We start from the raw sequence: 15734 nt of genomic DNA, 5'->3' as shown, positions 1-15734 counted from the left end.
TTTCAAAATAAAAATTTAATTGCTGGTTTTGTTATTATATTAAGCAAGCCTTTTGACAAATGACTTTCCCTTGTTTTGTGCACTTAAAATTGTGTACCTCTTAAAATTTTTAGCACCTCAGATACTCAATTATTATTTTTATTTATACTTTTTTTGGTCTTTGGCCACAAAGAATGAAGTCAGTCAAGGATTTTCCTTTTGCTATTAGATTCCAGCCATTGCAAACTTTTCCTTATGTCAATATTTATTCCTCATCACATTGTGACTGACCCTTGTTGCATCTGGCAAACCCAGCAGTCAAGTTGAACCTCAGGAAACCATTTTTTGAATGACCAGTATAAAAACTGCAACAAATTAATTTGGTTTTCAGTCCTAAAAATAATATAACATTCAGAAAATATTTAAAAATAACCTAAATAAATAAATTCACAAGGAGTATCTAATTGATTATTATAACCAAATTATAAGAGGCAGTTTGATGTAGTGGATATTGGAAACGAAAAGATTTGGGTTTGACTCCTACATTAGTCTTTAACCCTATATAAGTAATAAACCTCACTGTGCCTTGATCAATTCCCTAGTCTTTATTTTCAAAGTCATAGTTATGTTAGAATGCAATCTGTATTAACGGAAGAGAGGGGGATTCTCTGATCTCATAAAATCACATTTCCTTATTATGTTCACATATGGTGAAATTATGGATGTTTGGGACCTATCTTTAATTTTTAGAGGTCAACATCATGCTCTCCAAAATACTATAGCCAAATATTGGAATAGCATGATTCATCTGTTTGGGCCCAATGTAGCATTCCTTTTTTTAAAATCTTTTTTAATATTTTATTTTTCCCCAATTACATGTAAAAACAATTTTTTTTTCAGATTTTGAGGTCCAAATTCTCTCTTTCTTTCCTCACCCATTGAGAAGACTAGCAATTTGACATAGGCTATACATATGTAGTCATGTAAAACACATGTTTATATGTCATTTTGTAAAAGAAAACAGACCAAAAAATAAAGAAAAAGTATCTTTAATCTTTATTCAGGCTCTGCCATTTCTTTCTTTAGAGATGGATTGTATTTCATCAATAAGTCTTGGATTATTGTATTGCTGAGAATAGCTAAGTTATTCATAAGTACTTCATTATACAATGTTGCTGTTACTGTGTACATTATACTCCTGATTCTGCTCATTTTGCACTCCATCACATATTCATGTAAATTTTTACATGTTTTTCTGAGAGCATCCTGCTGATTACACTTTTATTTTCTGTCTATGAGTATTTCTACTGACTCTTCTAATAATGAGAAAGTTTTTAGAAGTTATAAATATAATTTTCCCATGTAGTAACATAGAAAGTTTAATCTTATCAAATCCCTTCTGATTTTTCTTTCCTGTTTGGTTTTTATGCTTTTTTTGAGTCTTGTGTTTGAAAGTCAGATTTTCTGTTCAGCTTTTATCTTTCCATCAGAAGTGCTTGAAAATCCTCTATTTCATTGAGTTTCCATTTTTCTCCTTGAAGGATTATACTCACTATTTTTGAGCAGGGGATTCTTAGTTAAAATTGTAACTCTTTTGCCCTCTGGAGTATCATTTCAAACATGGAAATCTTTTACTATAAAAGCTGTTAAAGCCTGTCTTATCTTGATTGTGATTCCACAATATTTGAATTGTTTCTTCTTGACTGCTTGCATTATTTTCTCCTTGATCTGGATTATCTGAAATTTTGCTATAATATTCCTAGGAGTTTTTATTTTAGAATCTATTTCAGGAAGTGATTGGTAAATTCTTTAAATTTCTATTTTACCATCTGGTTCTAGAATATCAGTGCAGTTTTCTTTTATAATTTATTGAAAGATGATGTTTAGGTTCTTTTTGTCCCCATGACTTGCATGTAGTCTAGTAATTCTTAAATTATTTCTTCTGTATTTATTTTCCAATTCACTTGTTTTTCCAATAAGATAGTTAACATTTTCTTCTGTTTTTCATTCTTTTGATTTTGTTTGATTATTTCTTAATGTTTCATAAAGCTTCCACTTACCCAATTCAAACTTTTGAGAAAAATTCTTTTCAGTGACTTTTGTATTTTCTTTTCCATTTGCCTAGTTCTGTTTATTAAAGAGTACTTCTCTTTGGTGATTTTTAAAATTTTTTTTTTCCATTTGGTCAATTCTGCTTTTCAAGGCATTCTTTTCTTCATTGGATTTTTGTTCCTCTTTTACTATTTGGCCCATTCTGTTTTTTTAAGCTGTTGTTTTCTTCAGTATTTTTTGTGCCTCATTTGCCAAGCTATTGATTCTTTTTTCATGATTTTTCCTCTACCTCTCTCATTTGAATTTTAAAATCATTTTTGAGTTATTTCTATAGCCTGAGTCCAATTAATATTTTGGCAGCTTTGGATGCAAGAATTTGAATTTGTTGTTTTCTTCTGAGTGTGTATTTTGATCTTTCTTGTCATCATCGTTACTTTCTATGATCAGAATTTGTTTCTGTTATTTGCTCATTTTTCAGTCTACTTCTTGACTATGCTAAAGTGTTTTGCTTCACCAGTGGAAGGGCAACTATCCCAAACTTCAATTTCTTGTGCAATTATTTTCATAGATAATTATGTGGAATGAAAAGTTTTTGGCTCCTCCATGGTAGTATGGTCTAGAAAAGAGTTATGCTTACTACTCTTCCATACCAGGTATTAGTTTATGAACACCACAAATGTTTTTCAATCCTGGAATTATTATTAGGGTTCCTGTTCCCAGTGTGACATTTCTTATAAGCATTTTTGCTTCGATGGAGAAAAGAATGGAGTTCTACATACTGTTGTTTGAAATGCTTTTTTTTTTCCTAGTTTTTCCATGATTTAGAAATTTTTTTTTTTTTGCTAGCCAAATTTTGGGTTCTTTTTTTTTTTTTTTTTTTTTTTTTTTTTATGAAGTGCCTGCTATAGATAGACTCTTGCTTCTGGCTAAGTCAGTACCACCACATCCAAGAACAATCCTTTCCAGAGGCACTGTGCCAGACACACCTCCCAGAATCCTAGCTGGCCAATCTTTGGTCTGCTCCTGGCATTCATTGTTGGAAGCTGTGCTTGGGGAGATATGTTAGGACATTTATTGCTACTAATTAGGAAAAAAAAATTAAACCAAATAAATTAAGATCTATCAAATCTATCCAAGCCTAAAAACTGACCACAACTATCTATGGGTATGATCTGGATGCTAAAAAGCTTTATTAAAATGAAGTCAATTAACTTTTGTCACTTTGGGGGGAAGAGTGTTATGAACAAAACAGGAAGAAGGAGAGGAGGAATATATTTTATTTTCCTTTAGCATTAACCCATTCCCATTGCTAGAAATCATCAATAAATTAGTATACCTTTCCTTAAAAAAAATACTAGCAACTAAAGAGTTAATTCAGCCCCATTTGGCCTGTTACCAATGTATAGTAAAATCTTAAATTTACTGAAATACTTAGGAAATGAAGTGCTCTATTTAAGAGAATTTTATGATAAAGCGAAGCTTAAACAACCTCTTCATAAATATAACTTGCTGAATATAATTTCATGTTACCTTGATAATTAAGGTTTCTCTAGTTAGTCGTTTTTTTTGTTTGGAACATTAATTGTCACAATATGGAATTGCAGATAGTGAAGTTATAGAATAGTAAGTAGATGGTTTTGTCTTTATCTATAGTTTTACTATTGATAGAAGTGACATAAGTGGTGCTTGCTGATAGGGAACTGTGATGGGGGAAAGACACTGGAAACAGAACTGTGGAAGCAAAGGTAAGAGGATGCTACAGCAGTTCCTGTCCATGTTCTCATCTCACTGTAATAAGGAAAAGAATCTACTAAAAGGAGAGAGTTATTGATAGAGAGGAAGAGGGAAGATTCTAGTGGTTTTCCTACTGTACCTATTTCCTCTGCCTCTAAATAAATGTCAACGAGTCAAAGACCCAACTCTATCTCTTCCATATATTTTTAAAATGTCAATCTCCCAGTTATCTAAGTACCTAAAAGCTCTGTAGTAAACTCTCTTCTTTCCCTACATTAAGCTCTGTGGTGATCTCATCCACTCGCATGGGTTCAATTAACATTATACAATTGATCCAAAATTTATACTTCCAAACCTAACTTCTTGCTCCCAAATTCTAATCTCACATTTTCAAATGCCAGTTGAATAGCACTTTCTAAATGCCCAACTAGCATTTCACACTCATCCAAACTGAATTAATCATCTCCTATAGGCAACTAGATGGCACCATGATTAGAGTGCTGAATTTGGAGTCAGGAAGACCTGATTTCAAATCTTGCCTGAAGTATCTAATAAAGTGGAACCCAGCACAGTTCTGGAGTCTTTGCAATCTCAGTTTCCTCATTTGCAAAGTGGGCGTAATAATAGCTCCTTTCTCACAAAGTTGTTATGAACACCAAATGAGATAACATGTATAAAGTGCTTTATAAAGCTTAAAGTACTATATAAATCTAGCAAAAAGTTATTCATTCACTTCCCTGGCAAAAAAAAAATAAAAAAATAAAAAAATCAAACTATCCTATTTCTATTGAGATCACTCTCTGTCACCCAGGTTAATAAACTCAGTATTAACACTGAGAAGAGCTTCCTTTTCCCTCCCCATTTCTAATCAGTTGCCAAACCTTATCAGTTCTTCCTCTGTAATATATCAGTCCCATTCTTCAAATTGCAAGTTTTGACATTCATTTCCTCTCGATGAAATTGTTGGAATAGTTTCCTAATTTTTTCCCTTCTCCTGTCTAATCCATATCCTCCATATAAGCTTCCAAAATAATATCTCATTCAAGAACATAAGTGGTTCCTCATTGTGGCAGAAACACAATATAGAATTTTCCATCTGTTTCTTTAGTCCAACCCATAGTCCAGCCCAACTTCTCTTTTTAGTTTTATTTCAGTATTTTTTTTAGTATTTCTTTCTTTCTTTTTTTAGTGTTTTAGAATTTATTTCTTCCTACAATGTTCCTGCCAAACTATACAACCAACCTCCTAATCTCAACATACTCTTTCCTATTTCTGTGTATTTGTACCATGCCAACAATATACTCCAACCTCATCTCTTCTCAAAATTCTTGTTTTTCTTCAAAATCAGCTCTAATGACTGTCACTTCTATTGTGCAACTTCTACCAATACCTCCAGCTGCTATTGTTCTCTCTGTTTCAAATGATCTATGATAAATTATGTTTACCAAATAGTCTCTCAAGGATCTATTTCATTATTTCTTGCCTATAGTCTACAGTGATCTTTGAGCCCAAGAATATAAAATCAAACATTGCTTACATTTTTTTTTCTCCCTCTATTTGTCAGGTAATGATGGGACCAATTGCCACGATCTTAAGTGCGTTTTTTAGTTTAGTTTGGTTTGGTTTGTTTATTAATTTTATGTTAAGCTTCAAACTAGTCTGTATAATCTCCCTTTTCCCTCTCATCAGTAAGATTCTCAGATCTTCTTTACTTTGTACTTTATATCATCTATGTATCCGAAATTATTGATATTTTTCAAACCTTAATTTCAGCTTTTGATTCATCCAGCATGGCATTTTACATGGAATACTCTGCATATATTAAATTAATAAGTTGACAAATTATACAGCCTTGTTATGCTGTATTTCTAATCTTAAACCAATCAATTGTTTTATTTATTTCTAACCATTACTTCTTGATTTCCATGTAAGATCCTTAAGAGACAAGAAGATGATCTGGAACTCCCATCTCTTTGAGCACTTGCCACCTTTCATTGTGATCCATGCACTCAAAGGCTTTAACATAGTCATTTAAGAAGAAATATATTTTTTCCCTAGAACTCCCTTGTTTTCTCTAAAATCCAATGAATGTTGGCAATTTGGCCTCTGGTTCTTTTGCTTCTTCAAAAACCAACTTGTTCTTGTAATTCTTGGTTCACATATTGATGAGGCCTCGTTTATAGAATCCTAAGAATAACCTTGTTGGCTTATGAAATTAGTGCAATTGTTTATTAATTTGGACATCCCTTGGTATTGACATTCTTTAGGTTTGGGAGGTAAACTGCTGTTTTCTAGGGCAGTAGCCACTGTTGTTTTCCAAATTGACTGCTGCATTTTAACAGCATCATCCTTTAGAGTTGTAAACAGCTCAGTTGAAATTCCATCATCTCCATCAGCCTTTTTGTTAGCAATGCTTCCTGAGGCCCTCTTGATTTCATGTCTGGTTCTAGAACAGTAACCATATCATCATGATTAAAGATGTTATTTCTTATATACTTCTTTTGTGTATTTTTGTCACCTTTTCCTAATTTCTTCAGCTTCTATTCTTACCATTTTCTCTTCTTTCATGAGGTTTTCTTCTCAAAGATACTGAAGTGCTTTGCCATTTCTAGATCACCTTTGGTCAGAACTCTGCACTATCACTTGTCTTAGGCAACTCTGCATGTTATATAGCTCATAGTTCCGTTAAGTTATACAAGCTCCTCTATCATGTCAAGGCAGTGATGGGGTAAAGTGGGAAGCTATTTATACTCATAGTGTTTAGACACAGAGGTATGCATTTGGTAGGCATTAAATAAATGTTTGTTGAATTTAAATAAGTTTCCTCAAAGAACCAAGGAAAAAGCTAAAACCATAAGCCTAGGCAATGACCAACAAATTAAGAACTACTGCTATAAGAAAGTACACTGGATTCAGAGATTTGTTGTTGTTGTTGTTTTTTTTTTTTTTCTTCCTTTTTAATAAATCCATAATGACTATATCTTAATCTTAGTCTTTCTGAAGCGAGGGTGGAGGGGAATCTTTAGCTAATTAGATTCTAATTTATATAAGTTTTGTCATATATTTCCTTTTTACTCATTCTTAAATCTTAAATCATACCTCATACAAGAAAGGCAAAGCTGTGCTGTAGCCATAACAAACAGATGAGTCTGGCTTGAGATTCTTTCGATTTTGTATTATTTTCTTATCTGTCAGGGTAGGATAATTAAATTGTTCTTATTTTGTTATTTCCAGAATCTACCATGTAGTAATACAAATGCTCAGTTTTCATATTCAAGTTCTCTGTAAGGTCAGTGCATACAACAGCAAATTGTCCTAGCTTCCTATCCAGTTGTAACAGTCAGAAGAATAATATTTCTCAACTGATGCAATCCTCATTTCTTCTCATGGCAGTACTTAATAATGTTGTTTATATTATTAATACAGGACTCGTAGGTGAAAATGCCCAACCAATCCCAGAGACCAACATTGGAAACCGAATGCTTCAGAACATGGGCTGGACCCCTGGGACAGGTCTTGGAAGAGATGGCAAGGGGATGTCGGAACCAATACAGGCTATGCAGAGGCCCAAAGGATTAGGACTTGGATTTAGCCGACAAAATACCACACCACCAAGTAATGTCTCCAAATCAGGAAAATCTGCCTAAGAAGATGAGGGTATACTTAGGATATTTCCCACAAATCTAGTTATTCTCAATGTACAATATAGCTTCCATTTATGAAGCAGCAACCAACATGCCTCAAATCCACCACACCAGAGTTCTTTTGGTGTTTAGTCCTACCTCATGAGTGGGACACAAATTTCAGACACAATTCATGGTGCTAAAGTGGAATCCTAATTGTGCTTGTTTTGAATATTTTAAATCAACTTATAGTGATAAAATACAGCCCATTTTTCTCATCAAGACTTTTAGAAATAAGCAATTTCAGACAACTTTACCTGGGGCAGGTGAGGAACATGCATATGCAAACATGTTTATGTGAATATCACATTATCCAAAATTCTAGTTAACCCTGAAGAGTGGGAAGTATAGGAAGATACTTCTTTGGTAATCGTGATAGCTCCATATTACTTGAGTTTGACATTTTGCAAAGATTTGTCAGTAGAGTGACACCCATCAGGTTCCCATCTTAAGTTGACATGTTATACAGTTTTTACACATGACAACCAATACCTACTTATTTTCCTAGAAAATTAAGACAAAAAATATACATTATCATCTCTTGATAAAAGATCACCACTGAGTGCCCTCAACACTACTGAAATGCAGTTTTTTGTGCATTTTTACCTCATTTAGGACCTAAAATGGACAAATATTGAATGAAAACATATTTTTAAATTCACCCTGACTGAGCCGTATGATCTCTTAATTTAGACCAGCCTCTACCTCTCTTCCCCTTAAAAAAAAGTTCATCTTAAGATAACTCAGTTATACCAAACTGATTTTAAATTGTGATCATTGCAGCAAGGCCTTAGAATTAAAAAATTGATTCTAATAGTCCTGGAAATTGAGAGATTACCAATAGTGACCTACCCAACATGTAAATTCTGCGATATTCAAGGGAGCAGCCAGAAAAGTGAAAAAAACTAACTGGTCCTTTAAAATCAAATAGGACAGGCATTTTAATTATGTGCCTGATTTAGTAGTATCCAAGTATTCACTAATCATGTACTGCGCTAAATACAGACACATTTTTCATCTATATAAAATACTGTTCTGTGTTCTACGCTGTTCTTACTGTTTTTAAAGTAGTATTACTAATACTATTAAAATGTGAGTTTTTATTGATAACTAAATGTCAGGGTAGTGCATTAGGAGGCTTCTCTCAAACTTTTTTGTAAATCAAAACACAAGCACACTCAACCTACCATTTCCTCATCCTCTGAAGAAAATAGTGATGATTTGGAAGAGATGGGCCTGCTTTTAAATGCCTTGAGAGTTTTTGCCAAATATATATATATATTTCTTTTAAGAATTATCCTCTTTTGAATTTGTGATGGGGAGTGCCCTGAGAGTAGAAAGGGCAGGAGGGAGAGAGTGATAATAGTTTGCTCTTTTTTACTGCTAGCCAAATATTCATGTTGCACAAAGGAACTGGTTTATTTATGAATGTTCAAGTGTGTTGTATAGGAAATTAAGTTTGTGTGTGTGTGTGTGTGTGTGGATGGATGGGTGTGTGTGTTGCGCATTTAGAAAGGTGACTTGGGCAAAATGTGTGTATGGCTTTAAAAAATGGTAGCATATAACATCTTCAGCCATATTGGGAAAAAGTTTTAAGAAATGCCATTACCTGAGACTTCTACAGCTAAAAATGTGAAAATCCCAATTTTTCAACTGATGGTAGAATTGTCTCTCTCCCTAAGTAATCAAGATTGTTGACTGATAGTTGTTTTTCAACTTCATTGTCTGGGATGCAGAATTCTTGAGAACTCAGTCACAAAAGGGAAAAACTAGTAGTGAGCAACTGTTTTGGATGAAGTCTACAATTTTGCATGGTAGCATTCAATTTTAGCTTGTTTTTATTGCTGTGTTCATGAGATGAATCATTTCTTCCACATAAAGTGGCTGCTCTAAGACTTAGCATGGAACCACATAAAGCCCTTGTGGTCCTTGTAATTAACCATGGTACTTGTGACACATACCTTGTTCATAATGTTATTGAATGTAAAATAGCTGTCATCCTTCAGAATTGATATACCATGTGTGGCACACCAAGAATTTAAAATATTTAAAAACACATGTGAACCAAAGTTCAGAGTGGAGACATATCCCAAGCTGACTTGGCATGCACCCGGATCTTTGCTCCAGAGTATGTATTAATTCACTATGAATACACCATTCCTATGGCAGAAAGATACCCAAGGTGACTTGTCAGGGTTCAAATTCAGGTCTGAAATGTGGAAGATTCTTATTTTTAATCAAAACTTCTCTGTTAAAGCACAAAAAGTTCTAATTTAAATGATGTTTGGACATTACCACAGGTGTGTTTTCGTTTTTGGTTTTTGGTTTTGGTAGAGTTTTTTTTGTTTTTTGTTTTTTGCCCTTAATGATTCCTATAGGACCAAAGCATTCAGTGAAGTGTGTAATTTAGAATGACTTGTTTGTCTCTCCATAGAAAGGTAGCAAGATATTTTCTCTATACTGGCATAAGATAATGCTTCTCACCCTTCTAGTCAAAAGCCTCTTATTGGCCTAATTGATTGCATTAAAAATCTATGTGGAAACTTTAGAGAATACAAAGATCTTACAATGCCTATTAACCTACTCTCAGATTGCCAGATTACTCCATTCTCTGGCAATGGTATTGAGAGTTTTGTCCAAAAATGCCTTTGAATTAGTTCTCCACCAATTTTTTTTTAATCAGTTAGTACTACCAAATTGGACTGTGATAGTACTGCACCTCTCAATTTTTCCCAAAATTTCAGTATATTGAGGTTTTATCACACTCAAATATAGTTATCTTTATTTTAAAATAATATGGAAGGCTTTTCAAAATCTTATTGCTATCCAAAACTGATTGAATCATCCCTATAATTGATTATAAAGGCCTTCCAATTTATACCATGGCATCTGCCAACAGCAAAACTATATTGAGAGGAAATATATGTGTGTACCTATATGTATATGTGCATGTGTCACTACATGTGCCTTCTGATATACATGCATTGGATTTAAAATATGCATTATGTTCCTATGTTTATTATCTTCACACTGTGTACTGAAATATTTGTCATTAATTGAACAGTTGATTTGACAGCCATTACATTTTGAACAAATATTTGAAAAAAAATCACTGTTTAACATGCTTGTTTTAACCATTTCTCCCACTACATTTGTGTTCTTTTTTCTGTAGAAATGTTTAAGATTGTTATTCTAAAATAAAACTACATGGGCAAAAATAATTTAAAGGTATATAGAAGGCTGTGCTAACAATTCAATGAAAATGGAAAAAAATAAAAGTATAAAAGACATTTTCTGGTTAAGCACATTTTTGTTCTCGACACTATATCTTTTAAATTAATTTTCTTTGTACATCAAATGGATCAGGTATTTAAGGAAGAAACACTTTATGCAATTCACTTAGATTATAAACTCCTCAAGGGCAGAGCTAACATCTTATGTTTCTTTTTTATTACCTAGTAGAACCTTTATTACAATCATCTGCCCAAAGTGGCATTCATTAAATGTTTATCAGTGAAATAAAACCTTATGAAAATAAACATGTACCTCTACACACCTTTCAGATTGGCTAAGATGATTGGAAAAGATAATGACGAATGTTGGCAGGGATGTGGGAAAACTAGAACACTAATGCATTGTGAGCGAATCCAATCATTCTAGAGAGCAATCTGAAACTATCTCTAAAGGGCTATTACAGTGTGCATTCCTTTGATCCAACAATCTCTCCACTGGGCTTATATCCCAAAGATATAATAAAGGAGGAAATGGGACCCACATGTGCAAACATGTTTATGGCAGCCCTTTTTGTAGTGTCTAGAAACTGGGAAACTGAGTGGATGCCCATCAATTAGGGATTGGCTGAATAAATCATGGTATACGAATGTAATGGAATATTATTGTTCTGTAAGAATCAATGAGCAGGATGATTTCAGAGAGGCCTGGAGAGACCTACATGAACTGATGCTGAGTGAAGTGAGTAGAATCAAGAAATCATTTTATACAGTAGCAACAAGATTATACGATGGTCAGTTCTGATGGACATGGCTCTTTTCAACAATGAGATGATGCAGGCCAGTAGCAATGATCTTGTTATGATAAACACCCAGAGAGAGATTGTGGGAACTAAGTGTGAATCACAACATAGCATTTTCACTCTTTTTGTTGTCGTTTGCTTGCATTTTGTTTTCTTTCTCATTTTTTCCTTTTTGATCTGATTTTTCTTGTACAGCATAAAAAATGTGGAAATATGTAAGAAGAATTGCACATATTTAACATATATTGGATTGTTTACTGTCTGGGAGGAGTTGGGAAAAGGGCAGGAAATAATTTGGAACACAAAAGTTTTGCAAGGGTGAATGTTGAAAATTATCTATACATATGTTTTGAAAATAAAAAGCTTTAATAAAAAAATAAACAGGTACTAAGTGGTTCTAGCCCAATATATAGCCTTTCCAACCATTTAGGTTGGTTTGGCTAATAATCCTTATAAAATAATTGTTTTTACTCTAGTTTTGACTCATTAATTTATTGACCATGTTCTACAACAATGGTCAAACTAGTTGGGTCTTATCTATAAGTAAATGTGGAGCACTAGAAAATATGTGTATTTTTTATTTGTTCTTTCTTCTGGCATTATTATTCTTACACTCCAGCTGCAGCTGTAATCAACTTGGTAAATTATGCACAGATTTTGTCTTAATACAAAAATTATGCCATTCATTGAAATCTAATCTAGACTTAACTATTAGAGTTGTTAGTCATCTACTCTTACCTAAAAATAATAGACTTGGTATCTGTCAATCTAGCCAGAGGACTTAGCTAAAAGGGATAGTTTATGATTAGGAGGTAGAACACCAAGTGAGAAAGTATCTATTATATAGCAATTCATGAAGCCTATCCCCTAAGATGGAGATGTTTGGGAGAGTTTGCATTGCTCTGAGAAAAGGCAGTGACTACACAGATAAAAACTGTGATCCTTTAACTACTGTATTAATAGCATACATTTATATGGCACTTTTAAACTTTACAAAGCACTTTACAAACATTATCATGCAATCTCATAATCCTATTAAGGGAGTTTGAATATAATACTTCAAAAGATCTATGATCTTATTAATGCATGGATATTTTCTTCAATGGAGGTCATCACTCATCTACACCTTATCCGGTGCAACTCTTTCCTATAACCTGTACGTAATTCCACCACAAAATGTACAACCAAAGTGGTAGAGACCTTCCCCAGGGTCACTTCATATTGTAATGAATACCCATGTCCTTCCCCTCAAATTGATAATATTATTAATATTAATATACTAAAAGTTAGTTCATCTGACAGATTATCAGTATTATTCTCTTACTATAAAGTTAGCTCATCCCATTTCTGATAATATATATCTGTAAATACATACATTTTTGCTAATATAAAATTATTGTTGGTAGAATACTTTACCTTATTCACACTCACCATATATATCTTTCCATTGTCATTTCAGTGACCTACAACAATGATACATCAAGAGTCAAGAAGACTATTTGGTAATTTTAAAAATAGGTTGGGGAAATGTTTGTTTCAGAAGAGAACTTTATAATAATGAAACACAATGCAGAATTCCAAACTATAATCCAATTAGTCAAAAAATATTAAGTGATACTACTAGATACAATACTACTTGCTGGAAAGAAAAATATCAAGACAATCTACTCATAAAGAGTTTGCTTATATTCTAATGAAGAATCATCAAGAAAACATTTAAGTATAAACAGAATAAAATCTAGCCCAGTTGCAGATTTAATTATGAACTCAGTTCATTGCCCATCTTTGATGTCTGTTAAGGTATATGTATGAATAGTTGAAGATATGAATAGTTGAAGATATCCATTGAATACATCAGACAATAGTCAACAAATAATAAGCACAGTGTTATCTTATATCCTTCATTAATTTGAATCAATTGTGTGGCTGTAAAATGTAATATGCCATACAATTTAATCTGCAAACTTCTCTTTTTTCCTACTTTATAATCAAGGATGTTCTCAGAATTATTCTAATAAAGATTTTGCAACAATTGAAAAATGTGTACATGGCTGGATAGTTATTGAAGTTTTCTTGATTGACATTTTTTTCTGTCCATAATTTTTCTGGGCACTTGTTATCCTCCTTATAACTGTATTAAAAATAAACCCTGCAGGACTCTCAGGATTGTGTCATTTCCAACATAGACTTCACATGTCTAGACAAGATTTATCTTTTTACATTTTAGTTTTTCTTTAGCTTCATATAAACATGTGATTACATGATTATAGATGGAGAAAATCGTTTGTTATAAATGTTTTAGCAGATCTTTTTGTTATGCAACTGCTAGTTAGCTTCCTTCCATATTTGTCCATAAATTCCTTTAAGATCTGGTTTAGTTGGGTTTCTTGCCAAATCTCTGTAACCTAATTATCCCTTTGCTGTTTCTTGCTGTTTTGTGATAACATTGTTCATTATCTTTCACAATCCTCTTCAATGATTGGTTTATATTTTTAAAAAGTGATACTTTTACATTCCATTTCCCTTTTCCCATTTGGAAAGTAGATTAAGGATTTGCTAGATACATGATATCTGTGGTCTCATTATAATTTATTGATATTGGTTAAACTTCCTTAGGCAATGATGACAGTCTATGTTGTTTTATTTTTTTATTCATTTCCCATTTTCCACCATCAACAGTCAATTGAAATATTACAGTCATGATATAATTACTTAAGTTACCTTCGGTATCTTCTCAGTTTTATTATTCTAATTTGATAATGATTTTTACCTTTGCTCTAAGTCAGTAGTCTGCTAATACATAAATCAGAAAATTAAAAAATGAATATTGAGAATTCAGAAAAAAATTGGAAATAAATCGCCAGCCATTTCCTTTCAAAATATGTATTTATTTAGTTTTGTGGACATTATTAATGCTTACAATATCCAGTGCTCCTACCACTTTTGGCTCCCACTCTCCTTTCAGAAAGTATTCATGACAAAAAGTATTAAGCATCCACATAGTTTACAGTCATTTTCATGGTATCCATCCCATGAAATATTGACATGTTATCTTTGGAATCACAATACAATCAACAGTCTTATTTATGATTCTAGGGGGGAGGTCCCACCTATGAATGAACCACTTTGCATTTAACTATAACTTTCATTCATCATCTGTTTTTATTTACTTTGATACAACTAGATTCCTGTTGTTGCATATCTATTAATTAGTCCCTGGAATGAATATTTTACCTTTAGAATTTAATTTTTAATGGTTTAAAAGCTAATGATTATTAACAAATTCTTAACTCTTTTCATCTTTTCTGTCATCACTGAAGAAGTGGAAAAAAAGTATACAGAAATGAAATTCATTTTGATTTCATGGATTACCTGTTAATGAGACTAATTGTATACTTATAATATAAACACACTGTGTCACCAGTCCCATGCTCAAGACTTTTCCATCATGGTATCAAAGTTTGTAATCTAGACAAGTCTTCTAGAACCCAAGGTCACCATATTGTGACTTTGGTATAGAACTTTGTAAGAGATCTTAATATTGACATTTTTACAAAGGAGCTTTTAGTCGCGAATTATGACACAGATAAATATGTTAAGATGTGATGGAAGTAAAAGATATTTCAGACAAAATACTCATGGAATATTTGAGGAAGAAATGAACACTTTCAGAATGGGAATTACAAGCAATTACAAATTTTTCCAAAGTGCTCTCAATGTATGGTCCAAAAAAATCATACATTCTAGTAAATCCTTAAATACACAGCTTCATTATAAAATATTTTACTGAAAAATTTGTGAATATATGAAACTAGTTCTATTTTAACTTCTTTATACATTGAAAATTAATTGATATGCTTAAATTAGCAATTATATGGCATCTTGGTCAGCGGCTCCACTATTTAAATAGTGTGAACTACTTGCTTTCATCCATTTTTCTGTTGGAGCTGTGATGATTAATTCAGTAATTCATTTGGTAATTTTTGCCTTATAATCATAATTCTTTTAAGTGTTTTAAGGTATGGAAAGGCAACACTATGGGGTAGAAGGATTCTCATTTTAAGAATAGGGAAACAGACTCAGATAAATTAAGTGACCTGCTAAAGCTTAAGTAGCTAGTAAGTAAATGTCTGAGCCAAGTTTCTAACCAAGACTCCACTAACCCTACTGTCATCATTATGTCTTTAATTTGAATTATTACCCCTTTTTTAATCTTAGGTTCCTTCCCTTCCTTTAGCCTATTGTACTATCTA

At 32.6% G+C, this 15734-nt stretch overlaps 1 protein-coding gene across 3 annotated transcripts in view; it reads left to right on the top strand.

Moving 5' to 3' along the window:
* GPATCH2 (G-patch domain containing 2) overlaps positions 1 to 15734 on the top strand; it is a 459123-nt gene that overhangs the window by 426267 nt on the left and 17122 nt on the right. For 2 of the 3 annotated variants that reach the window (XM_074309180.1, XM_074309179.1), the window contains exons 10-11: positions 7192 to 7380; positions 12941 to 12983. In XM_074309180.1, the coding sequence (XP_074165281.1) occupies positions 7192 to 7380; positions 12941 to 12983 (232 nt within the window). Of the gene's footprint in view, positions 1 to 7191; positions 8477 to 12940; positions 12984 to 15734 lie in introns of those variants that run through there. The other variant, XM_074309182.1, reaches the window with a different exon arrangement.

Source organism: Sminthopsis crassicaudata, chromosome 4 (assembly GCF_048593235.1).
Source record: "Sminthopsis crassicaudata isolate SCR6 chromosome 4, ASM4859323v1, whole genome shotgun sequence".
NCBI classification, from domain to species: Eukaryota; Metazoa; Chordata; class Mammalia; order Dasyuromorphia; family Dasyuridae; genus Sminthopsis; species Sminthopsis crassicaudata.
This window is presented reverse-complemented; position numbering and strand designations above follow the sequence as displayed.